A 27,160-nucleotide genomic window follows, 5' to 3' on the forward strand; every position below is an offset into this window, starting at 1 on the left:
AAAGAGCCCATATGTTGTCCTAAAGAAGGATATGTCAGCGTCTTAGTACAAGTCCCCAGGGAATGTCATCGTTGAGGCCTGAGCGGTGGCTGGACAGGCGATGAATCAACCTTTGTTCCTTCTCGAAAAGCATCTTCTCATCACCAGAAACTTGTTCCACGACAGTCCAACGCATGTCGTTTGGTGTATGATTTTTTTCTATCAAGTGAGCAGTCAACTTGGTAGTACTCCGTTTGCATCGAATATTACTGCGATGCTCACAAATCCTGAGCTTGACGCGTCTTGTGGTCATACCAACGTAATTTAAACCGCAGGTGCAGATGATCAAATACACAACGTTGCTGGTATTACAGTTGGTATGACTTCGTTGTTCCCATTGCTTGACAGGTTCCAAGTTCAGGTATTTTGTGTGGGTGGTTAAGTGGCAGATGCTACAGTCGCCACATGGGAAATGCCCAGTCACCGGTGGCAATCTCCAGGAGGATAGTATTGTGGGTTCATGGTTTTTCTGCTTCTTCATGGGACGAGTGTGGACTAAAGAGTCCCTTAGACTGGTAGCTCTTTTGTAAGAAAAGAGAGGTTTTTCCCAGCTCAGTTGGTTGCTCGTCACAATCCTCCAATTCTTTTGGATGCTTCGACTCACCACGTTGGACAAGCTGTTATACGTGGTTACACATGTCAAAGGGACTTCCTCGGTGTTCCTCGGGTATGTCTCCAAGAGGGCATCTCTGTTCTGGTTAGTCGCCCTCTTCCGACTTTTCTGGAGTATTTTCATCGGGTAGCCACGGTCTAACAACTTCGCCGTCAGGTCATCTGCTTGTTTCTTGTACGAGTTCAACTCGCTACAGTTGCGCCTAAGGCGAAGATACTGTCCGTAGGGGAGGTTCTCCCTTAGAGGGCGAGGATGAAAGCTACTGAACAGCAAAAGGTTATTCTTGGTTGTGGGTTTGTAATAGGTTTGGGTCTTTAGAAGATGTTCCTTCTTATCAATAGTGATGTCCAGGAAGGTGATGCTTTCGCTGGCGTATTCAGATGTGAACCTCAAATGTGGATCACAGGTATTCAACCAAATGAGAAACGGTTGTAGGGACACTTCGTCTCCTTTCCATAGCATCAGAATATCGTCGATGTAGCGTTGCCACAGGACGATGTTGGTGGAAAATGGGTTGGTGGGGGTCAGGATGTGTTTTCTCTCGAAACTGTACACGTACAGTCCTGCCACCGAGGCGGCAAAAGTGGTGCCCACCACTAGGTTGGTGAGTGAGGGTTCTTAAATGTACTTTGTATTGTCCCTCTTCTATGAGTTTATTTCTTCTTTCTTTAGGATACGCCGTGCACCACTGTACGACACACCAGTCTACGCCACTCGACTGTATGCCACTACACTGTATGCAAGTCCACTCTACACTATTCCATTGTACGCAACTTCACTGTACGCCACTCCCCTCTATGCTGCTCCACTCTATGCCACTCTATAATATGCTATTCCTTTGTACACCACTCCACTCTATCCCACTCTACTCTACCTAACTCTACTCTACACCTCTCCACTCTACACCTCTCCACTCTACGCCACTCCACTCTACGCCACTCCGCTCTACGCCACTCCGCTCTAGGCTACTCCAAGGTGCACTACTCCACTCTGCGCTATTCCACTGAACGCAACACCACTCTCTCTGCTCCACTCTACACCATTCCACTCTATGCCACTCCACTCAATGCCACTCTACTCTGTGCCACTCCATTCTATGCCACTCCACTCTATGCCACTCCATTCTATGCTATACTGTAGTGTAATATATAGGGTGTGTGTATAGCTTTCTGTTACTCCAAGGATTGTCCTGACGCTCTCCACCTCAAGTGTTGACTGGCTAAGAGACCACACCATTAATCCTGATTAAAAAGTCATGTTTTCAGCTTCTTCCAAAACTGGGAGGTGGCTGAGATGAGCCGCAACTACAGAGGGAGCTTGTTCCATGCTGAAGGTCTTAACATGAGAAGGACCTACTACCAGTTATGGAAGGATACTGGATTTTGGCCAAAAAATGTTTAGCTGAGAGAAAGTGCCTAGATGGAGCATAAAAACTAATCTTTGCTCTGAGGTACCCAGTGCCAGTCTGAAGGAGGGCTTTGTGTACCAGTAAGTGTCTTAAAAAGGATCCTCTTCCTAATATGGGGCCAGTGCATTACCCTTAGATGTGGGGACACATGTAATCTCAGTGGCAGGCCTTGTAAAGTATGGGTTGCAGCGTTTTGGACCACGTGCAATGTATTGGTAAAAAAATCCGGAAGTCCCAAATACAGTGCATTACCGTAGTCAAGTCTAGATGTTGTTAGGGCCTGAACTACCTGTTTCTGAACCGAGAAAGAGAGAACATGTAAAAAGTCCAGTCTATGCCACTCCACTCTACATTACTCCACTGTACGCCACTTCACGATATGCTATCCTACTCTATGCCACTCCACTCTATTCTGCTGTATGCCACTACACTGTACCTCACTCCACTGTATGCCTCTGCACTCTATGCTAGTCCACTGAATGCTATTACACTCAGACTCTATTTGATGCCACTCCACTGCACGATATTCCACTGTCCGCTTTTCCACTGTATGCCACTCCACAGTACTCCACCCCACTTTACGCCACTCTAATGTAAGCCACTGCACTCCACACCACTTTACTGTATGCTTTTCCAATCTACGCCACTACACTGTACACTATTCATCTGTACCCCACTCGACTCTATGCCACTCCATTGATCGCCAGTCCTCTCAACGACCCTCCACTGTATGCTAATCCACTCTATGCCACTCCAGTCTACGACACCCAACTGTACTCTACTTCACTGTACGCCAATCTAATCTATGCTATTCAACTGTATGCAGCTCCACTCTGTTATTTCATTGTACCCTACTCCACTGTATACCCCTCCAGTGTATGCCACTTCAGTGTACTCCGCATAACTGTATGGCATTCCACTCTATTCCACTCTACAGTAGTGCACTGTGCACCACTGCAATCTATGCTGTCCGCTGTATACCACTACACTTTACGCCACTCCACTATACACTATGGCACTTTATGGTACTCCACTATATGCTAGTCCACAATACCCCACTCCACTGTATACTATTCCACTCTAATCCACTCCACTGTACGCCAGTATAGTCCAGGATGCTCCACTATAAGTAACTCCACTGTACACTACTACACTCTAGGCCACTCCAGTGTATGCACCTCCACTGTATGCTATTCCATTGGATGCCACTTCACTCGAAGCTATTCCATTGTATGCCACTCCACTGTGTGCTGCTCCACTCAACTGCACTATATGCCCCTACACTATAAGCTGCACCACTGTATCACACTGTACCACACTCTCATCTACTCTACCTCACACCACTGTATAACACTGTACTTCAACTACGCTGCTACGCGGTACCCCGCTCTACTACAGTTTCACACACTCAACAACACATCTATAACACTTTACTCCACTGAATGCTACCCCACTACAGTGTACTAGACTCCATGACACTGTACTATATGGGATGCCTGTCCACTATATGACACTTGTATGCCACCTCTGTCGACAAGACTGTACTATAGTTTAGCAACTGTATGACACTCCAATACATGCTGCTCCATTCTCCAACACTACTGTACTGTATAAAACTGCAACAATGTACTACACTCTCTGCTACTGTACGACTCCATACTGCACCGTACTCCCTTATACTGCACTGTACAACACTCTACTCCACTCTATGCCATTAAACACTACTCAACTCTATGCCACTCGACAATACTCCACGACACTTAAGTTGATGATACTCCACTGTACTGTACAACATGCCACTCAGCTCTACAATACTCCTCTCCACGACACACCATGCCACTCCACTACAGAACACTTTACTCCACTGTACCCAACGCCACTCCACTCTGACACTCCACTTAACAATACAAAATTAAGCAACACTCGACAATGATTTGAAACACATTTTTATTCAAAAATAAAAAAATATTTAAGTGTAATTAAAAAAACAGATTAAAGCTAAGTTTTAGTTAGGAACTTTTATTTATTCTTTATATGCGCACCGAACTTTAACTATACATACTGGAGAAATGACCAAGTTATACTTATAACTCAATTTTCTAATTTATGCACAACTAGTTAGAACTTACATTTAGAATTCATGCACCACCTTACATTTACTGTGTCTCATGTACACATGCTTCCCTCATCAATGGCACCCTACATTAACTATAACTCACCACACTACCATGCACTGTATTCTAAGAAAAGAGGTCATAAGTCTTATTATGACTGTTTTGATTTGAGTGGCGTAGGTGCGCGATGTAGTAAATTGAAGGTAGAGGCTAAATTATTAATGTAAGTGTTCACTAGTGGTGCACAAATAAGAAATGTAAGTAATAACTATATAATGTCTTGAGCTTGTTTAGTTTAAGTTGGGTTTGTATATAAAGAACAATCAAGGATATATATATATATATATATACATGTGTGTATAAAAAATTATATATATATATATATATGTGTATATATATATATATATATATATATATATATATATATATAAATATAAATTCCAAAAAGTGCCCTTAGGCTTTGAGAGCGCACTCAGCAACTGCCCCCATCGGGTTTAAACATGCACTTGTGTCAGCATTCCTGAAATAAAATCCTTGCCCGCCGCGTTTCAGGGTCCATTACCGCTTAATCATGGGCTGCTTGAAGCAAACAGTACACAAGTGTTCTCCCTTTTAACATGATTTTATTGGCTCATTACCATCAGTGGGTTGTGCTTATTGCCTAGAGCATGCTGGAACTCATAGTTCTAAGGAGAAAATAGTACCTTTCCCACAGTGGGTTCGTGCACTCTTTGCAGATTAAAGTCCATTATTATCCTCTTGTAGGCCTCCAGAACATTGGCACAAGTTTCTTTCATCTGGCAGATCGCGCTGAAAACGGTTTGAATATAGGTTCAATACTCAGCCTCTTGACATTGGTCGAGGGTGCAGCTCTCCACGGCGCAGGCTGTGTGATATTAGTGAATTCCAAAAAGTGCCCTTAAGCTTTGAGAGCGCACTCAGCAACTGCCTCCCATCGGGTTTAAACATGCACTTGTGTCAGCATTCCTGAAATAAAATCCTTGCCTGACATGTTTCAGGGTCCATTACCCCTTAATCATGGGCTGCTTGAAACAAACAGTACATAAGTGTTCTCCCTTTTAACATGATTTTATTGGCTCATTACCATCAGTGGGCTGTGCTTAGTGCCTAGAGCATGCTGGAACTCGTAGTTCTAAGGAGAAAATAGGCAAGGATGCATGTGCATGTTTAAACCCGATGGGAGGCAGTTGCTGAGTGCGCTCTGCGCTCTCAAAGCTTAAGGGCACTTTTTGGAATTTTTACATATATATATATATATATATATATATATATATATATATATATATATATATATATATATATATATATATATATATATATTCACTGAAAAAACCATCACACCAGTTATAGTTAGCTGGAAATTTTACTGACTTAAAACCATTGAAATTCCCACGTTATAGTTAGTTGGACTCACTATAACTTGCGCGCCTGCAATGCACTGCTGATGACGTCACATATTACATCACTCATGACATGGTCAGTGACATCACTCATGACATCACTGATGACAACATCTTTGTGACAGAGTGAGAGACCTCCTTTCAGTGTAATGTAACCCTTGAAAAACATAATCAAAAATAGAAACTAACATTTTAAAAAAAAAGGAGATACCCATACCAGGCTACATTTTTTAATAACTCTGTCATTCTTCTTTCCCCATGGGCCGCTCCCCGGTCCGCTCCCCGGTGCGCGTACCGGTCGCTCCCCCCGCGCAAATAAAAAAAAAAAAATTATTTTGCATTGCGGGGCCCTTTCATAGCCCCCACATCAAACCTAGGGGGTCAGGAGGGGTCTACCCTGCCCCCTTATGGTCCTTTCCCCCGTTTTTTTCCCACCTCTTGTGTCTCTATCCTACCGATACACAAGATGACGGCCGGTCCGGACTGTTTCGAATGTTTACAGACACCCGAGAGTCAATCAGCTTTCCGTGCGCACCTCGCGTGTCGCGCCCGCTGCGCTCCCCGGAGCGAGTACCGGGGCGCGGCCACAGATATATATATTTTTTTTAACCTAAATTACTCAAAATCCACTGGAGCACAAATCTTGAGACATAGCAAAGGCACATCGGGCTACCAGTCCCTACAATTTTGCCAAGTTTGGTGGAAATCCATTCAGCCGTTCGGGCTAGAAGTGAGTTCGACCGCCCTATGGAAATTAACATGGAGAGAACACGTTTCGGGACCCCCCTTTTATCTCGCCCACCGCTTGACGAATCCCCCCCCAAACTTTCAAGGAAGGACCGGAGCTCCGCGAGGCAAATTTGAGGAAATTTTCAGGCAGATTCGTCAACCGGCGCCAAAGTTATTCACAATAGAATTTTGAGATTTTGCATTGAAAAAAATCCTAACTATAACTACCTACTGGCGACTGCCAGTAGGTAATATATATATATATATATGTATATATATATATATATATATATATATATATATATATATTCTACCAAGATGCCCTGAGCTTAAGAATGCACTCCACAGGCGGAGGAGCCAAGATGGCGACCTGATCGGACGCTCCGATTCCCGGCTCCGCTAGCCTGTACATCCTGCACAGTCATCCTGCCTCCTATCCTGACTTTCACCGTAGCGGATGGATGGTGGGACCGTGCTGAACCCACTCGTGCTCTTTCGAGGTCCGTGCGCGCCAAATTGAGGGAGATATCGTCGTGCTGCCTGACTGACTGCTGTGGCCCGGGCTCTGGGTCCCGTTCAGCTCCTCTCAGTCGGCGGACGCCGGACCGGCACCAGGTTGCTGACTCCGAGGTGTGTTACTGCAAACATCCACACCGTTGTCACAGGGGGAACCTGCCGAAATCCTGAACACTCGACTGCCTCACTCCGTGAGAACAACTCGTCGTGAAGACGTGTACCCGCCGCGGACAACCCTCCTGAGTGGCACGGTGATTGAATCAAATCGCTCCGTTTTAAGGATTGCCCCCGTGTTTGCCTCTGCCTAGTGACGGAGTGGTGATGACATCCCCCGTGAGGCGGCTTAGGGCTGAGTGCCGGGCCTTCAGCGACGCCCCGGATTACGGTCACTAGGTACCGGGCTTGCCCCCTTCCCTGCATACACATCCTGAAGAGGGAGACATGGCGGCTGCCTTCCTCGAGACGGCGAGTGCTATCTCGCATTACTTTACCACCTTGCCTGATACCGAGCTGGGGGCTGCACTACGTGTACCATCCTCTGAAGCTACACTAGAGTCCCTGCAACCGACGCTGACGAACAAGTCTATCCTGGACGCCCTTGCCGAGCTCCGCCGGGACTGGCGTGCCCTCTCCGGTGTGCTGGGTGCTCAACTTGACGATATCCTTCTCTTAGGTCGGAAGAGACCGGCCACTTCTCAACACTACACTGGATTGCCTCTGTCTGATTCTGTGGGGGACACCGAGATGCGGAGTGAGTGTGGGGAGGTGGTGACTCTCCCTGTTTGCCACGATGCTTGTGAACGGCCGCATACCAGCTACAATGGCGCTACAATGTTTCCCCCATTGTTGAGGTCTGAGACTGTGTCTACGGAGAGGTTAGTGTTTCAATTTTTGCCTTTGCTGACATCGGCCCTTTCTGCACCTGCAGCCTTGCAGACAATTTTCTCCAGGCGATGGATTGGATGTCGTTTCGTGTGGTTGGGGGTGACTATCCGGTGCACTTGTGGCTCGACGAGAAGCTGGAGGCGCCCATTTTGTTTCTGCCTCCCCTTTCTTCATCGGAGGTGGCCATTTTGTTCTTCGGCTTTGTCCGGACCGGACCTCCCCCGGAGACCATGTTTGCGGAGACGGCCACGCACGGGCCAGGGCTGAAAGTACTCTTGTCAGTTCTTGATGTGGACTGCACTGCGGTGACCTGACTCGGAATGTTTCTACGGCGTTCTCATTGGATTTGTATGTACCTGATGTACCAAACTGCCTGTGGCATATTGGTTTTCTTTCCCCTTGACTATGTTCTCCTGGACTGTCTAACTTTGCGCTGATTTTCCCTGCCTGGCTGATATGGACCTGTACTGTGACGCACTCCTGAACCTCTCTTTGTCTTGGTGGGGGCGGGCCTTCTTCATGAACCTCATTTGGGGAAGTATCCGAGGTCGGGCTAGGGCTAGGTTCCTCTTTTTGATGTTATCGGTTGCTTGGCTGGTTAGAACGGGATTAGGACTGTCATACATCTGATTGAGTCATGCATGGCGTATTGTCTTCCCCAATTGTCTCTGCATTACTGTTATTTCTGCACTGTTGCGAACTATGTGGGGGTAGAGCTTTTGGCTGGGGGGCTGGGAACGTTTGAAATTGCTCCTCCTCCCGCTTCACTTGTATTTTGTGAGAGTTGTAGATTAGGGTGGCCTTTTCTCACTCTCTATATCTAAGAGTTACCTTTTTTATTTCTTCTTATCTCTTCCCTTTCTTCTCTTTCTTTTCTTGTACTGCATTTCGGGTTCTTTAATGGGCGACAGGCACATTGTCGGGGGGGGTAGGCCGTAGCCTCCGCATTGGTGTAGGGTGGGGGGGTAGATTTAGTTTTCCTTATTTAGTTTCTATGGGCCTTTTTCTCAACTTTCTGCGCTTTCTTGTCCTATTTTCTGTTCTGGGTCTGCGACATGGGTTAGTAGGGAGTGGGTGGCGCTGGGGGTGGTACGAGAATGATTCCTGTTGTTCCGTCTGTTTCTACACTGCATTGCCACTCTGACGGGGTGCTTAATGTTACTGCTGCTATTATTTATGCTGCCTACTCATGTTGAGAGACTACTGTACGGACTCAGTTCTCCTTGCATCTATTCTTCATCGATTTATATTTGATTGTAAAAACTTTAAAATTTAACCTTCAAAGCTCCTCCTCCTTGGCGACGTGATCTCTTCCAGTGTAACTGTTATTAATCGTTGCTATACCACCTGATGCCGCTGGGGGACCGAATTGCTAGCACCTGTGCTCAAAAGTGTCGTGGCCGGCCTGATGGTTGTAGGCCCGTATTTGTTTTCCTGCTACGTGCACAATAAAGGTTTTCAAAAAATTAAAAAAAAAAAAAAAGAATGCACTCCACAGGGGTTGGATTCCACAGGAACTTTATTGTAAAAAAATCGGCAACGCTGTCCCAATCAATTCATCCCTGATGCATTTCGGAGCAACTTGCTCCTTTTTCAAAGGGTAAAAAACTGCCAGTCCACGCGGCAGCCTGGCCGTGGAGAACTGCACCGCCGAGGAAATGAAGGTCTGAGGGTTCAGGAACTCTTCCCGAGCCTTTCATCAGCACGGAGGTTGCATTAAATTAAAAACCGGCACGTTTGTCCTGAGGCCCACTGGAGGGCTTTCGAAATATAAACATAAAGGACTGTCACAAAGCAGCCCCCACTGGCGGGGAAGAATTGGGCACTACATTTACCAGAATGCGGTTCGTGAAATTACTCACCTGTGAGGCATTTCCAATGTGGAATCAATCAAGCACGCAGAGAAATGATGAAAGCGTGATAGTGCAAGCTGTGGACTGGCAGTTTTTTACCCTTTGAAAAAGGAGCAAGTTGCTCCGAAATGCATCAGGGATGAATTGATTGGGACAGCGTTGCTGATTTTTTTACAATAAAGTTCCTGTGGAATCCAACCCCTGTGGAGTGCATTCTTAAGCTCAGGGCATCTTGGTAGAAATACTTCACGCGGCAGCCTGGCCGTGGAGAACTGCACCGCCGAGGAAATGAAGGTCTGAGGGTTCAGGAACTCTTCCCGAGCCTTTCATCAGCACGGAGGTTGCATTAAATTAAAAACCGGCACGTTTGTCCTGAGGCCCACTGGAGGGCTTTCGAAATATAAACAAAAAGGACTGTCACAAAGCAGCCCCCACTGGCGGGGAAGAATTGGGCACTACATTTACCAGAATGCGGTACATGAAATTACTCACCTGTGAGGCATTTCCAATGTGGAATCAATCAAGCACGCAGAGAAATGATGAAAGCGTGATAGTGCAAGCTGTGGACTGGCAGTTTTTTACCCTTTGAAAAAGGAGCAAGTTGCTCCGAAATGCATCAGGGATGAATTGATTGGGACAGCGTTGCCGATTTTTTTACAATAAAGTTCCTGTGGAATCCAACCCCTGTGGAGTGCATTCTTAAGCTCAGGGCATCTTGGTAGAAATACTTCACGCGGCAGCCTGGCCGTGGAGAACTGCACCGCCGAGGAAATGAAGGTCTGAGGGTTCAGGAACTCTTCCCGAGCCTTTCATCAGCACGGAGGTTGCATTAAATTAAAAACCGGCACGTTTGTCCTGAGGCCCACTGGAGGGCTTTCGAAATATAAACAAAAAGGACTGTCACAAAGCAGCCCCCACTGGCGGGGAAGAATTGGGCACTACATTTACCAGAATGCGGTTCGTGAAATTACTCACCTGTGAGGCATTTCCAATGTGGAATCAATCAAGCACGCAGAGAAATGATGAAAGCGTGATAGTGCAAGCTGTGGACTGGCAGTTTTTTACCCTTTGAAAAAGGAGCAAGTTGCTCCGAAATGCATCAGGGATGAATTGATTGGGACAGCGTTGCCGATTTTTTTACAATAAAGTTCCTGTGGAATCCAACCCCTGTGGAGTGCATTCTTAAGCTCAGGGCATCTTGGTAGAAATACTTCACGCGGCAGCCTGGCCGTGGAGAACTGCACCGCCGAGGAAATGAAGGTCTGAGGGTTCAGGAACTCTTCCCGAGCCTTTCATCAGCACGGAGGTTGCATTAAATTAAAAACCGGCACGTTTGTCCTGAGGCCCACTGGAGGGCTTTCGAAATATAAACAAAAAGGACTGTCACAAAGCAGCCCCCACTGGCGGGGAAGAATTGGGCACTACATTTACCAGAATGCGGTACATGAAATTACTCACCTGTGAGGCATTTCCAATGTGGAATCAATCAAGCACGCAGAGAAATGATGAAAGCGTGATAGTGCAAGCTGTGGACTGGCAGTTTTTTACCCTTTGAAAAAGGAGCAAGTTGCTCCGAAATGCATCAGGGATGAATTCAAAATTTGCTAACATTCGTGACAAGAATTTTCAATTCTATTAAGGACAAGGAGGCGAGGATTATGCTTAGTCTCATTTCTTTACTGACACATAGCAGCCAATCACATTACAGTAAAGAAAAAACAGAAAATACGTCACTCATGAACCATAGAGTACACCCATAGTATATAAACAGTCTCAGAGGTAACCACTTCCTCTTTCTTTGTCCAAGTCCAGTAGGAAGAACCAATAAAACATCAGAAACCACGGAGAACATCATCCGAAAGGACCAAAATCCGAACGAGGAGGAGGAGGAACTTCCAAAAGCCACAGGAACAGAAGCAGGCCAACGAGGAGTAGAAACTCGCAGCAGAACTTCCACAAGGGCGGAGCCGGAGGAACCTCACTTGGGATCAGAGCCTGAAAAGAGACACAAAGCCGTAATACACATCCTGTGTAATCATGAGCAAACAAAGGGTGGGTAGAGAAAAATCAAAGCATTCATTACATTTCATCAGGAAAGATCTATGAAGCATTGCATAGTACAATATAATAGATACATGCATATACAACGGGTGGGATAATCCTCGCCTCCTTGTCCTTAATAGAATTGAAAATTCTTGTCACGAATGTTAGCAAATTTTGAATTCTATTTCAGGACAGGAGGCTCCGATTATGCTTCTTTAAAGCTCATCCACCACAACAGAAGCAACAGTAGGAACAGGCTTGAAATAAAATGTCTTAAACACGGAATCTGAGGACCAATCAGCAGCTTTCATAATGTCACATAAAGAGACCCCCAATGAAAAAGCCTTAGAGGCCATGGCTCCCCGAGCCGAGTGAGCACCAAAAACAGAAACATCAATGCCCGCTTCCTCCATAAGCCATCTTACCCAACGGGCCAAAGTGGCTGGAGCAACGGGACGAAAGGGTTTTTGCAAAGCAATCAACAATTGACCCTGCATATCAGATCGATGAAGAGAAGTACTCACCTCATATTCCTTAAGGCATTGAACTACACAAAGGTTAGGTCGAGCCGGAAAAGAAGGATACGAAATGACCTCCGTGTTAGTTTTTGTGCGCCGGGAAAGGCGAAAGGAAACACCCTCCGGCGTGAAACTACGACCCGCTAGATCTAGAGCGCGGACGTCAGAAATGCGTTTGCAGGAAAGCAAACACAGTAACATAGTAAGCTTGGCTGAAAGTTGCTTACGAGATAATAAGGAATTAACCGGCCAAGCCTCCAGAAAACGTAGTACCACAGAAACGTCCCATAGGGAAACATATCTAGGCTTAGGAGGAGTAGCCATACGAATACCTTTCAGAATTTTGGCTACGAAAGGGTGTTCCCCAACTGGCTTGCCATCGACAGGAAGATGACCCGCCGAAATGGCGGAACGGAAATTGTTGATTGTGCAATAAGCCAAACCCGAAGAGGAGGACAGAGATGACAAAAAATTGCATATCAGAGAGATATCAGCCGATGTGGGATCAACTTGCCGTTGAGCACACCAATCACTCCAACGCTTCCAGGAACTTCTGTAGCGCTTGTGAGTGTTAGGGGCCCAGGCATTGCTGAGGAATCTGACAGCGTCCTCAGAAAGGCCTGGCACCGTCCAACGTTCCCCGAAATTCGCCACGCCAGGAGAAGGAGGGAGCCGGACTGAACCAGGGGATGCGGATTCTGCAATGGATCTAGAAGGAGATTCGCCCTCTGAGGAAGAAGAAAGGGCAGGTCGCATGCCATCTCCAGAAGAACAGGGAACCATGGCTGAGCCCTCCAGAGAGGGGCAATCAGAATCAATTCCGCCTGAAAGCGCGACACGTAGGCCAGAACCCTCGGGAGCATCATAAATGGGGGAAACGCATAACAGAGGGATGTCGGCCACGTCTGGAGGAAAGCATCGGTGGCTAGAGCCTCCGGATCCGGTCGCCAGCTGAAGAACTGGGGAAGTTGGGCGTTGAGCCGGGACGCAAAGAGGTCGATCAGACACGGACCCCAGTTGCGAAGCAGTTGGCGAAACACCCTGGGGTGGAGTCTCCAGTCGCTGAAGTCCCTCAGATGTCTGGAGTTCCAGTCCGCCACTAGATTGCGAGACCCGGGAAGGTACTCTGCAATAACAGTGATCTTGTGTTGGAGGCAATAATGCCAGAACTCCTTGGCAATCTCTGCCAACAATCGCGACCGAGTTCCCCCCAGCTTGTTGATGTAACGCACTGCGGAGACATTGTCCATCCGGAGAAGGATGCAGCAGTGGGATTGAAGAGGTGACAGGCATTTGATCGCAAATGACCCCGCTAGCAACTCCAAACAGTTGATGTGGAGTGAAAGTTCCCGCGGGGACCACCGACCCCCCCGTCGAGACCGGACTGTAACGGGCTCCCCAGCCCCAACGACTGGCATCCGATTCGATCACAATCTCCGGAGAGGAGCCGAAGAGGGCTCTGCCGTTCCAGGCCTCCATGTGATCCAACCACCATTGCATCTCCAGCCTGGCCTCCTCCGAGAGAGGAATCAAATCGGAATACCGGAGGCCACGCTGAAGATGCTGGATCTTCAGACGCTGAAGGGCCCGATAATGTAGCGGTGCTGGAAATATTGCCTGCAGGGAAGACGCCAAAAGCCCGACTACTCGTGCTAACAACCTCAATGACACAGTCGGACTCGAGATAATGGAATTCAATTCCTTCTTGATATAGCGAATCTTCTGCTGGGGCAGCAGCAGCTGACAAGTGATGGAGTTGACTCTGAACCCCAAGAAATCGATGACCTGAGAAGGATGAAGAACAGATTTGGGAACATTCACCAGAAATCCGAGGGACTGGAGAAGGTCTATGGTCCAGTCCAGATGAGTCATTAGTCGGACCGGACAATCCGCCAGAAGGAGGATGTCGTCCAAATAAATGATCAAACGAACCCCACAACTGCGGAGCGATTCCACTACAGGACGTAACAGTTTCGTGAAGCACCACGGTGCCGACGAAAGGCCGAAGGGAAGGACTTGGTATTGATACCAAGTCCCCTGCCACTGAAACTGCAGAAAACGGCGATGTGGATGGAAGATCGGGACCGAAAGGTAAGCATCTTTGAGGTCCAAACGAACCATCCAATCCCGTTCCCTCAAGAGGTCTCTCAACAGATGGATACCCTCCATCTTGAAGTGTCTGTAAACCACCCCCGCATTGAAGTCCTTCAGATTGAGGACCAACCGTGAACCTCCTCCCTTCTTGTCCAGCAGAAAAATCGAGCTGGCAAATCCCTGCGGATGGCGGACTGTCGGCACAATGGCCCCCTTCAATACCAGAGACTTGAGTTCCTCTGTGATGAACTCCTGACTTTCCTTTGAGAAGTGAAGAGGGAAGGGAGGACGAGATTGGTGAATGGGATGATAGAATTCGATTTTGAATCCCTGAACCGTTTCCAGCACCCAAGCATCGCCTGAGATTGCGCGCCAATTGGCTAGAAAATGGCGGATCCTGCCCCCCAGAACAACACTGCATGCAGGAAGAAGTCTCACCTGAAGCGGCGGAATCTTGACGTCCGCCGGAGTAGCCACCTGAACCTCCTTTCTTGAACTGCCCACGTCCTTTCCTGGAAGGGTAGAAGTTAGACCGCTGGGCATAACCGGAATCCTGCTGGCCTCCCTTATGGGACTGGTTCCCACGTTGAGTGGATTGGTATTGACCACGGCCGGACGAACGTCCCCAGTTTCGTCCGGCCTTGTTAAAAACCGGACGCATGGCCCGTTTTAAGGTGGCCTGTGCCTTGTCAATACTACTAAAAGTGCTGACAAAATGGGTGAGCTCTTTCAAAAAGGATTGACCAAAAAGAAGACCCTGAGCAGCAGCGCCTGCCTCCGAGGAAGAAAGTTCAGACAATTTCGGGTCCAGTTTCAGAAGAATAGAACGCCGGCGTTCACTTGAGAGGGCACAGTTGGCGTTCCCTAAAAAACAGACGGCTCGCTGTGCCCACTGAATGAGCTCGTCAGGATCGACAGTGGTAGACGCTTCTTTGGCCCGGAAGCCTAGATCCAACATTTTTGTGATAGGACCTAAGAGGTCCAAAACTTTATCCTGACAAGCCCGCCAGGAACGGTCTAGACCTTTTTTGGGGTCTTTGGAAAATTTGGTCATGTACGTAAGAATGGTAGGGTCGACCTCCGGCGTGTCCGCCAGGTTGTCCGCCAAATCTGGTCGCGGACACTCTGAGCGAAGACGCGCTCGTACATCTTTATCAAAAGGGTGCCTGATATACTGCTGAACATACTCAGCCACAGCCGGGGAAGGAAGCCAGGCGGAAGAATTCGGGTGCACAATATCTTCGGGCTCAAAAGTTAAAACAGGAGGCCGAGAGGAGGCATCCACAAAATGTTCTTTGCATTTACGTTTTTTTGGGAGGAGGAGGCAAAACCTCCGACGAGGAGGAGGAAGCATCATGGTCGTCGCTTTCTACCAGTACAGGGACAGCCTTGGATTTAGAGGACAAGGACCGAGCCAACTTCCTGAAGTCCGAAGAATGGGGATTACCAGGAGATGAGGACTTCTTGGAGGGAAGCCAGCCTTGCTGTTGCGCATATTGCGTCAAATGGCGCTTCAGGGGTGTAATGGCGCGAGCCATTGCCCTATTCATAGAGAGTTGTACCCCTTTGTCCAGCGCCTCAACCAGGTCCTGCTCAAAAAAGTCAGACCCCTCCTCCTCAAAGTCCCCTTCCTCCTCGAAATGATAGGAGCCACTCATGATACACTGGGAGTGTAGTAAATCAGCCCACCAGGTGACAAGGAATCTGGTATGTCAGTGACACAGTCTGAGGGAGTGAAAAACCTCACAGTCAGCAAGATAAGCAGGAAAAACTGCGTAGAACACAAGAATTAAAGCGTGGAGGGAGGCTTGCCGACCAAAAAATCACCACTCTAGGCAAAGCCTATGCAAATTCACAACCGGGACCTTTTTCCAAGCTCCGGCGTCGAAACGGGACAAGCTGACAGGCAGTGGGCGTATACGTCAACAGACGCGTTCAAGAGCCGGCGCTGTGTTGACAGAAAACACAGCTGCGCGAGGAAAAGCCCTTAGGGACAAAGGTCGCGCATGCGCAGACACGCGGCTCGCCCGACAGCCAAGGAGCCTGCTCGCGCTGAACGCGCGCGAGGCAGGACAGTCCCCAACTCCCTCCACTAAAATACGGGACAAACGGCAGCAAGTGCCCGACCCCGGGAGGTGACACACGCTCCCACCGACGCGCCGGCCGAGTGAAATGGAAAGACGACCAAGACGGCAGCAAGAGCGCGAAATAAGCGCCAAAGCAATATTACACAGCGCGCACAAAGCGGTATGAATTTAAACCAAGAATACAATTTAAACAGGTATAGAATAATAAGTTTGCACTTAACTGGCTGCGGAGCAGCAAAGAAAGAGGAAGTGGTTACCTCTGAGACTGTTTATATACTATGGGTGTACTCTATGGTTCATGAGTGACGTATTTTCTGTTTTTTCTTTACTGTAATGTGATTGGCTGCTATGTGTCAGTAAAGAAATGAGACTAAGCATAATCGGAGCCTCCTGTCCTGAAATAGAATTGATTGGGACAGCGTTGCCGATTTTTTTACAATAAAGTTCCTGTGGAATCCAACCCCTGTGGAGTGCATTCTTAAGCTCAGGGCATCTTGGTAGAAATACTTCACGCGGCAGCCTGGCCGTGGAGAACTGCACCGCCGAGGAAATGAAGGTCTGAGGGTTCAGGAACTCTTCCCGAGCCTTTCATCAGCACGGAGGTTGCATTAAATTAAAAACCGGCACGTTTGTCCTGAGGCCCACTGGAGGGCTTTCGAAATATAAACAAAAAGGACTGTCACAAAGCAGCCCCCACTGGCGGGGAAGAATTGGGCACTACATTTACCAGAATGCGGTTCGTGAAATTACTCACCTGTGAGGCATTTCCAATGTGGAATCAATCAAGCACGCAGAGAAATGATGAAAGCGTGATAGTGCAAGCTGTGGACTGGCAGTTTTTTACCCTTTGAAAAAGGAGCAAGTTGCTCCGAAATGCATCAGGGATGAATTGATTGGGACAGCGTTGCTGATTTTTTTACAATAAAGTTCCTGTGGAATCCAACCCCTGTGGAGTGCATTCTTAAGCTCAGGGCATCTTGGTAGAAATACTTCACGCGGCAGCCTGGCCGTGGAGAACTGCACCGCCAAGGAAATGAAGGTCTGAGGGTTCAGGAACTCTTCCCGAGCCTTTCATCAGCACGGAGGTTGCATTAAATTAAAAACCGGCACGTTTGTCCTGAGGCCCACTGGAGGGCTTTCGAAATATAAACAAAAAGGACTGTCACAAAGCAGCCCCCACTGGCGGGGAAGAATTGGGCACTACATTTACCAGAATGCGGTTCGTGAAATTACTCACCTGTGAGGCATTTCCAATGTGGAATCAATCAAGCACGCAGAGAAATGATGAAAGCGTGATAGTGCAAGCTGTGGACTGGCAGTTTTTTACCCTTTGAAAAAGGAGCAAGTTGCTCCGAAATGCATCAGGGATGAATTGATTGGGACAGCGTTGCCGATTTTTTTACAATAAAGTTCCTGTGGAATCCAACCCCTGTGGAGTGCATTCTTAAGCTCAGGGCATCTTGGTAGAAATACTTCACGCGGCAGCCTGGCCGTGGAGAACTGCACCGCCGAGGGAATGAAGGTCTGAGGGTTCAGGAACTCTTCCCGAGCCTTTCATCAGCACGGAGGTTGCATTAAATTAAAAACCGGCACGTTTGTCCTGAGGCCCACTGGAGGGCTTTCGAAATATAAACAAAAAGGACTGTCACAAAGCAGCCCCCACTGGCGGGGAAGAATTGGGCACTACATTTACCAGAATGCGGTTCGTGAAATTACTCACCTGTGAGGCATTTCCAATGTGGAATCAATCAAGCACGCAGAGAAATGATGAAAGCGTGATAGTGCAAGCTGTGGACTGGCAGTTTTTTACCCTTTGAAAAAGGAGCAAGTTGCTCCGAAATGCATCAGGGATGAATTGATTGGGACAGCGTTGCCGATTTTTTTACAATAAAGTTCCTGTGGAATCCAACCCCTGTGGAGTGCATTCTTAAGCTCAGGGCATCTTGGTAGAAATATATATATATATATATATATATATATATATATATATATATATCAGAGGTGCTGCTCAAGCATATCCTGCCCGCTTCAGAACGAAAGTTGCGTCGTCGTGGGGCAAAAAGCGTACTATGCTTTGATAAAGAAACTATCTGAGTGTGATAACTGCATAGTACGTAATGCGGACAAAGGGGGCAATGTAGTCCTTTGGAACAGGGAGAAACACCTGTTAGAGGCGTATAAACAACTGAATAACAAGAAATGCTATGTTAGAGTAGCGGAAAGCATGATGGTAAAAAGCAACGAACAATTTAACAGTGAACTTCAAAGTTGGTATGATTCATCGTTGATAAGCCATGATGAATTTTCGTTTCTTAAAATTGATCAACCCACCACAGCAGTATTTTATCTAATACCTAAGGTGCATAAGGACATTGCTGATCCCCCTGGCTGCCCAATAATATCTGCTATTGGCAGTGCTTTGGAAAACACTTCAAAATTTGTAGATTCTTTCCTCAATCCACTCACTAAGGCACTTCCATCATTCGTACTTGATACCGGGGATTTCCTTAAGAGGATTTATGACATACCTTGGGAAGATGACTATCTATTGGTTACAATAGACGTCGCCACATTATACACTAGTATAAGGCATTCTGATGGCTTACGTGCAGTAAAACACTTTTTGGCTACAAGATCTATTACTCTGTGGTCACATACTCAAATGATTCTACGCATGGTGGAAATATTTTTCTATTCTATGGGCAACTTTTTCACTAAGTGTTTGGTACTGCTATGGGGACCTGCTTCGCCCCCAGCTATGCTAATTTGCATATGGGCTGGTGGGAGGAGCAGGTTGTCCGGACGCCGTACCAAAAAGAGTGGGAGGAACATATAGTTCACTGGAGTCGTTTCATAGACGACCTATTTTTGGTATGGAGAGGTACAGAATGCGAAGTTAAGGCATTTATCAACAGCCTGCAATCTAATGATCTGAATCTCTCTTTTACTAGTTCCATCAGCAGTGAGAGTGTAAATTTCCTTGACCTCAAAGTTTATGTAGAAAATGGAAGGCTGCAAACTAGTCTTTACAGAAAACCCACAAGTGGTAATACATTGCTGCATGCGCAGAGCTTTCATCCCATGAATTTGTGTAGCATTCCCTATGGAGAGAGCCTAAGGGTTAGGCGAAATTGTAGTACCCCAGAGGAGACAGTAAAAGAACTAGGGGTGCTGAAAAGAAGATTTAAAGAAAGAGGGTACCCTGAGAATTGAATCGATCAGGGAATCTGTAAAGCGTCCAAAAAGAAAAGGGAGGATATCCTATTCTCAAACCAGAAGACCGCCCAACAAAAACAAAGATTTATAACGACCTTTTGTAAGCAACATGTTGAGGTGAGAAGAATACTCAACAAACATTGGCATGTTATCAAAAATGATCCCATTCTGGGGAAGGAGGTCGACAGGAGACCGCAAATTATTTTTAGGAAATCTAAATCTTTCAGAGATTCCCTAGTGAGCAACACACTCAAAAAACCACGCCCGAGAAAAATGGATTTGTAAAATGTCTAAAGTGCAAGGCATGCACGCATGGTGTAAACTGTAGCAAGTACAAACTGGGCCTTTCCAGCAGGATGGAAAAAATTAAAGGCAAATACACATGCAAGACAGAGTACGCTGTCTACGTGTTGCAATGCCCTTGTGGCTTGCGATACGTAGGCAGCACAATAAATGAAGTACATAAACGCATTTTACAACACTTGCGAGCCATCAAAAATTCTGACAGATCCTATCCTGTAGCGCGACATTTCGAGAGTGCACATAATAGAGATACTAATGGTCTTACATATTATGTGATTGACTCCATTCCAGCGAGCTTGAGAGGCGGTAACCGCCTTAAAAAATTGAGACGGTTAGAGTCTCGATACATCATCAAGCTAGATTCAAAACAACCTAGGGGCCTCAACATTGAGGAAGATTTACACACACACCTTTAAAAATGAATCATGTGAATATGTATGGGTAGCCGCCTGTAGTAAGAGTACTAATTAATCACGATTAGGATGTTTTTGGACAGACATGCAATGCACTAAATTCACTGAATTTACATTGATGATATTCCCATAGAAACTGTATTCGAAAATGAATTTTGGCAAACAAATGTATTGATTTCGTGATTTTGGCATTAATGGATTACGGCATGTTCAGAGCAGGATGACTTGGTTGTGGGATGCGTAAGCTCACTTGAGCTTGATTTTGACTATGGATTATTTTCTATTGCAGTCCATTACCAATCAGTATAATATTTAAGGGCCCACTTGGGCATTATTCTTGGACTGTGCATCCGAGCATTGTCGATAAAGTTTGTTGATAAAGTTTGTTGACAAATTTCAATGGAATGCGGAGCTGAGCATAGGTGATTTACGGAATGCTCTAAATTGCCAAATAATGTTTAAATGATTTTTTGCCAGAACCATTGAAATGTATTTATTGCAAATGTAATTGCCACGTTGTTTTGCTTGGGAAAAAAACAATTTTCAATGTATTGGTGTGACTATGTGCAAAAACTACGAGTCTGTCTTTCATAGTTCATTACATGCAGTTTCGTTATTTAAAAATGGCCGCACGCTTTCTCCTCTTGTCCAGTGAGCATGACTGCTTGGCAGTCGAAACGCGTTTGGCGGCGGCGGATTAAAGAAACTTTTATAATCCCACAAGCGTTGTAAATTCTTTATTTAATATATATATATATCACTGAAAAAACAAAGGTAAAAATAACTTTATAGTTAGGTAAAATGTTCAGTAACAATGTAACAGTTTTAAACTCTAAAAACCGCAGAAACTTACCAGTTATAGTTACGGTTATCTCAAGTAACTATTACTCATGCCCTAAGGTAACTATAACCAGCACCCCAGCCATGCACAGTTTTCTCATCAATAATTGCATTGCAGATGTTGCAGTGATATAAATGATGTCATAGAAAATGTCCTAAGTGATGTAACATCTGGGGTAAGTAACAGTGCATGGCGAGGGCGCAGGTTATAGTTACCTTAGCTTTTTCTGTGAATTTCTAGGGTTTTTGTAATGTAAAGTAATATTTTATTATTATACGTAAATCCAACCTCCTGCCGAGCATGAGCTGAATTACAGAATGAAGCGAATTTTGAGGTTTATCAAGAAATGGAGAATGGGAAGGATGTATTGGAAATGGAGAATGGTAAGGATTGACTGGATCCTGCAGGGTCCGGATCAGGTGATAAAGTGAGAATAGGGGTTCCAGGAAGTACTGTTGTCATCATCGTTGGCCTCAACGCGCGCAAGAGCAGCAGCGCATTATTTGAAAACCAGTCACTGTCATTAGCCTCAAGCGACGGTAAGGATTAAAACAAGACAATACCATTTACTACAATTTCCAATGTGAATCGCTTTTTTCATTCGTAGCTACCTAACGAAAACTGTGGCATAGACGAATGCACCGAAATGAAGTCCAAACGTCGTCGGGCGCTTTTGGTGTGAAAAATTCTGTGATTCCTGCTGTTCCATCCGTTTCTCTTTAGAGGCAATCTTGAATCCCGCTCGTCGTCAAATTAAGTGTAGTAATCACACTTAATAGTTTGTATTGAATAGTTGCTTTAATGAAGTACAAGAGTACAAATGCATGCAGCACTGCAGGAGATCATCTCAGGAATCACTCCAAACATTCCAGTCAAACCGCTCTGACATAAACATCCCAATGACATAACCTAACTTACAATTCTATTGATATTTATAGATATATACACATTACTACACCTACCCTATACTGTATGTAAGGCAAGTTTAATATAACGACTTACATGTTCATAGTGCTTTCTCTCACAGACTGGAACCTTGTAGCACTAAACATACACAAGTCACTATTCTCTACAACACCTACTAGGTTTCAATTCTGTGGCTGTCTGGTGCAATGCATTAACTAATAGAGGTTTCATAATGTACAATAGTGAATTTCTCACCAATTAACATAACTTGCATTTAATTTTCATTTAGGCTGTACGTTATCTGATATGTAAATTACCTGAAGGTGAAAAACCGAAAAATGTTACAGAATATTTTGTTTTTCAGCCATGCCCCTACGCTCACTCACCCCTGCACCATTGCACACAGCTTCATAGTTTCCATACTTTTTAATGCACTTCGACCACTGATTTACAGTATGAAAGTGTGGCTGCTGCTTTGTGAAAAGGCCATGTGCAAAGGGTATCTTTAAACTGTGTTCATACTTACTTGTTCGTCTTGTGCTGATATGACCAACTGAGATGTCATTTCCTCCACAGGTAACCACAGACTTGAGGCAGCGCTGTACCGATAGCCACACCGGGACCTCTGTCTCTGCTCCCATGGTTGCAGGCATCATTGCTCTAGCATTAGAAGCAAAGTAAGTCTGATTGTTGCTGTCTTGTATATCGCTGTTTTGCTCTAAATTGACTGAAGATGTGGTGACCAGCCAAGGGAAGATAACGTGATTCATTTTCCAGAGTTAACCTAGTTCTCCAAGTCTGAGTCGTGGAAGGAGTGTCCTCTCTTACTCCACCCGAAAGACTACACAATTTTGATGGAGGCTCGTATTTTTTTGTAAGAACCAAGCTTCTTGACTATCCTTGCATTTTCACAGTAAAGTGAGCGGTTACATTTTGAAAAAAAATAGTAAATAGACTTGTGTGCTGTTGCATAGTGCGAGCAGGGCTTTTGGAGGCTTCTGGGGTTTACAGTGACAAAGATGTGTGGATCTTTTTTTTGTCAGTGCCTCAAATGGAAACCCTTGTTGGGTAGCTGAGCGCCATACAAATGCATAAAATAAATAAATAAATAAATAAATGTCCATCTGCATGCCTTCTAGACTTAGCACAACTTGTCTGCTGTTTATCGCATTTTAGTTTAACAATCTTAGCATATGCTCTGGTTTTTAATTTTTTTTAAAAAGAGCTCTAATTATGGGAACAAAATATGCCCTTTTGGCTTTTTAGTGGCTTAATGAGTTGGTGAAAAGACATTCAGGTTTGGAGTTCCATCCGTTGGGGGGAGTGGGAGAAAGTGGCTGCGAAATTACTGTTGTTTTAAAATACAACTGTCTAGAATACTGATAAAACTATTTTGGATATAAGTAAGGTTATACATGTAATGATATTCAAATCTTGGTACTTTTGTTTATCGTTATTGATATTTCTGTTTTCTCATTTTATTGGCATTTTCCACATATATTTGTATTCTGCAAGAAAGAGTGTGTTGGAACTAATATTTCTCCACATTTATTTGCATGAAAAATGTTCACTTCCATGGATGCCTTCAGGGGTTTCCTGCTATTTGAAGTAGCTATATAGAGAACTTCAGCACGCTTATATTTACATTTTGTTAAAAACATATTGTGATGTTTATTTAATAGCTGCAGTGCTTAATCCCAAAGGGATCCAAGCTCTGCAAATGTTTTAAATTATGTGCAAATGACTATATTGAGAGCACTGAAAACTGAGGTCCTTCATAGCAAGGCAAGTTTCGTCGTACCATGCTTGACAAAGTGGAAGACCTGCATATGTGGACGGGAAGGTAGTTCTACTAATGATTTGTAAACTGTTGCTCCATGCAATTAGGATTATTACGTTGTTATCAAAAGTATCTCTTTGGTAACCCTCATTTGCGCGCACGCACACACACGAGCTCCTGCTCACAGTACAGCAGGGGTGGTGTTTGCAGTGAGCGGTAAAGTGTGAAAGGTACATGAGATTACATTTTCTGAAACAAGAGGCTTATTCACAGCAAGTCAAGTTATTATAAAATAGAATGTTTATATTTGTGTTATTTTCATAAATAAATACCGGCCAGGAGACCGATTACTTTGTGGTCGATTTGTAAAAAAAATCAATAAAATGAAAAGTATGGAGCCTTAATTATAAAGAAGGTCGTTATGTAAAGTCCATAAGTGTAATTCGATTTCTCCCTCACAACATCATTTTAAATGTATTTTTGTTCAATTTATGGGTTAGTACAGATTACAATTGATATAATAAGGCAATGCTGAATTTGGTATTTGCCATTCAAGAAGCTTGCAAGAATGAAAACAGACAGTGCACATGAAACTTTTAGTCCGAGTTAATTAATAAAAAGCCTCTTGAATTTTTAAAGGAATACCTAAAACATGCATTAATAGCCGCTATTACAGCATGATTTTTCCCTCACACATCCATAAAAGAATATCAAAAGAAAAAGGAAAACATATGCAATGTGCAAGTAATAACCTGAGATATTAGCACAACATTTACCCAAATCAATCAGTATCTCCCAAATTCCAAAATATACCGCACACCATCAGTGTAAACAATCTATAAATCATCATGTATTTCCTTCTAGACTCAGATTCAATTGTCTAAAAGTCTTCATAGATGACTACAAAATTTCCCAAAATCAATTAATTCTCCTATGTCTTCGTAATGGGATCCCATTGACTACATAATCTGATTTAGTGCTCTTAGATCAAGGGAACTGCAGCATTATTTAGCTACTCAATAAGGATAAATAATAACTACTGTGCATTGAAGCGGAATTGCAATTATAAATTATGTATCAATGAAAGGAATTCCAGTGATCAATTCTGTGCCATACAGAAGCATTTCAGTAATATAACTTGTGCCGTAAAGAATACAATAAATGGTATGAAAGACTAGGGTTTTAGTGTAGAGGAGTTGATGGCGCTCTGCCTAATTTCCAGTAGTCAGTTTGACAAAAATCTAAATCCTAATGGTGCTAACAAGAAAGAGGTGACCCTATAAACCGCTTACTTGTGATTGTAAACCAAACACATATATCAATTTACAACAGTCCTGTGCACACATTTAATTAATGTTAAACAAAATATGTTAGTATTTGACACAAAGACAGGATCTGGTATGATTTCTTCCATTCTTTACTGTATGTTGACGCAGAAAAAGGCCAGTCGACACGTGTTTCGTCTGAGACAAATAATCTCTGACTCTTCAGGGCTCGGGTCCTGATGGACTGAAATTAAACTCCCTAAACCGGTGATAATTCCAACCAGGTTGGGTTTCCAAAAGTGAATTCAATGGAGAATAAATGATAACCAGTAAGAAATTCCAAAATCAAAGGAATCCAGGTGAAGGACTCTAGACATCAAAATACGGCAGGATGATTCGGAAGTGTGTGAGAGACGTTAATAAACAAGGATCAATTTTGTACGGCCCAGTTTCTCTGAATGGTTGTTAGCAAATGCAACATGGATCTCCTATCCTTTGTTTATGGCAACTTTCCACTCTCTCTCTAAATCTCATTTCTAAACTAATCTAAGGATAGTGTGTCAAGGTCTACTCATGCCAAACTTGCGCCTGTAATTGTGCTGTGTGGGTAATATTGTGTTTAAGCTGAACTTGATATTTTCTCTAAGACAGTTGGAACTGGACCTTGCAAATCTTACACTACTTGTTGCCAATTGTCTGGCCCTGTTTGGAGAAGGGAGGCTCAAAGGACAGATAGGGGCTACTGAACTTACAGTGGTGGTTGAGGTTATTAGCCACTGGTTTCCTGGGATCTGTCCTCTGTGCAGACTGGGCTAAGTACAAGCCTTTCAACACTTGGCTCACAGAGTAAAGCATAGCAAAGGATGGGGAGAAGGGGAGAGTAGAGTTTAAGGATAAAAGAGGGTAAAACTCAGTCTAATTTGTGTGTTTTATGACTGCTATAGTGGCCAGGAGGCTGAGTAATAGGAGATAGAGCAAAGCCATTGGATTGATGTTTTTGAGCTTTCAAAAGAGAGATTGACCTGATGACAGAGGATGGTACCTGGAAGATGCATAATGTAAGGGGAGGGGAGAGATGAACAAGGAGTAATTCAAGGAATTATCAGAGCATTTTAATGTACTAGAATGTGGCGGTATGTGGAGTAGTGGAGTATACAGTTGGAGGGATGTCATTGATGGTATGTAGGAGATGGTGCTGCCTAGATTAGAGGCAGATGAGGAGTAAAGAGAAAGTAGGAAGGAGGTGGGGCAGGCAGTGTGAAGTCAGGCTAAGTTAATAGGAAAGTGAAGGCTTGGAAAGAGAGAAGGAATGGTTAATCGTTGTAGGAGGAAATTGAGTTTAGAGCACAAGGTGCAAAATGTGGAAACAAAGTTGTGGTACAGGATATTGTGGTGCCTGAAGATATTGCTTACTGAGGTGGGAGCTCCTGTAGATGATATTGGTGACACTCAGTGTGTTCCTGCAGATACAAATAGGGAAAATCATCCTTGTTGGATAAAGACATTTGTGCCATAATACATCCTTGAGTTGAGTCCTGGTTGGTGTAATCTCAAAGTATGTGATAATTACTGATTAATTTGGAGTCATTGACGAAGCTAACCAGCTTGTAAAAACTTAAACCATTTCTGTTTCTGGTGGTGCCCTATTAGTGAGATTGGTGTTTACAGATGTTTTTGCTCTGTATCTGATGGAGCAAGGACTCGTAGAAAAGAGACTTGCTCAGAAGCAATCCTCTCATTTAACTTCTAATATTGTATTAACTACGTATTATGTAAATTAATACGCACAATATTGAACATAAAAGACAGGGAAGCTTGCCTACGTGTTTTACTAATAAGTAACTCCAGCGAAATTCTAAAATGGCTGCTAATGGGAAATCTTTATTGCGCATGCGTCAACTGCACCTACGCAGTATGACAAGCTGTCGCTTGGAGGGAATTTCTTGCACCTGCGCAGATGCTATTAAAATGGCTGCTTGAAAACTCACATGCTTAGCATCTGCTGTGCTGAAACTAACACAAACTATTTTACTCACGCTAATGCAGGAAAACATTAATAAATGGATGGGATTAGAGTAGAGATAGGTGGTATATAGTGAAATCTTTTAGTTTCAAA

The 27,160-nt window shown here is 44.7% G+C and overlaps 1 protein-coding gene across 1 annotated transcript in view; it reads left to right on the top strand.

The window, feature by feature from the left end:
* Positions 1 to 27,160, top strand: part of PCSK6 (proprotein convertase subtilisin/kexin type 6) — a 1,364,483-nt gene that overhangs the window by 958,940 nt on the left and 378,383 nt on the right. Inside the window, exon 9 of the mRNA XM_086958053.1 lies at positions 22,576 to 22,676. Within this exon, the coding sequence (XP_086814179.1) occupies positions 22,576 to 22,676 (101 nt within the window). The remainder of the gene's footprint in view (positions 1 to 22,575; positions 22,677 to 27,160) is intronic.

The sequence above is a fragment of the Lissotriton vulgaris genome, chromosome 2_1, assembly GCF_964263255.1.
Source record: "Lissotriton vulgaris chromosome 2_1, aLisVul1.2, whole genome shotgun sequence".
NCBI lineage: Eukaryota > Metazoa > Chordata > Amphibia > Caudata > Salamandridae > Lissotriton > Lissotriton vulgaris.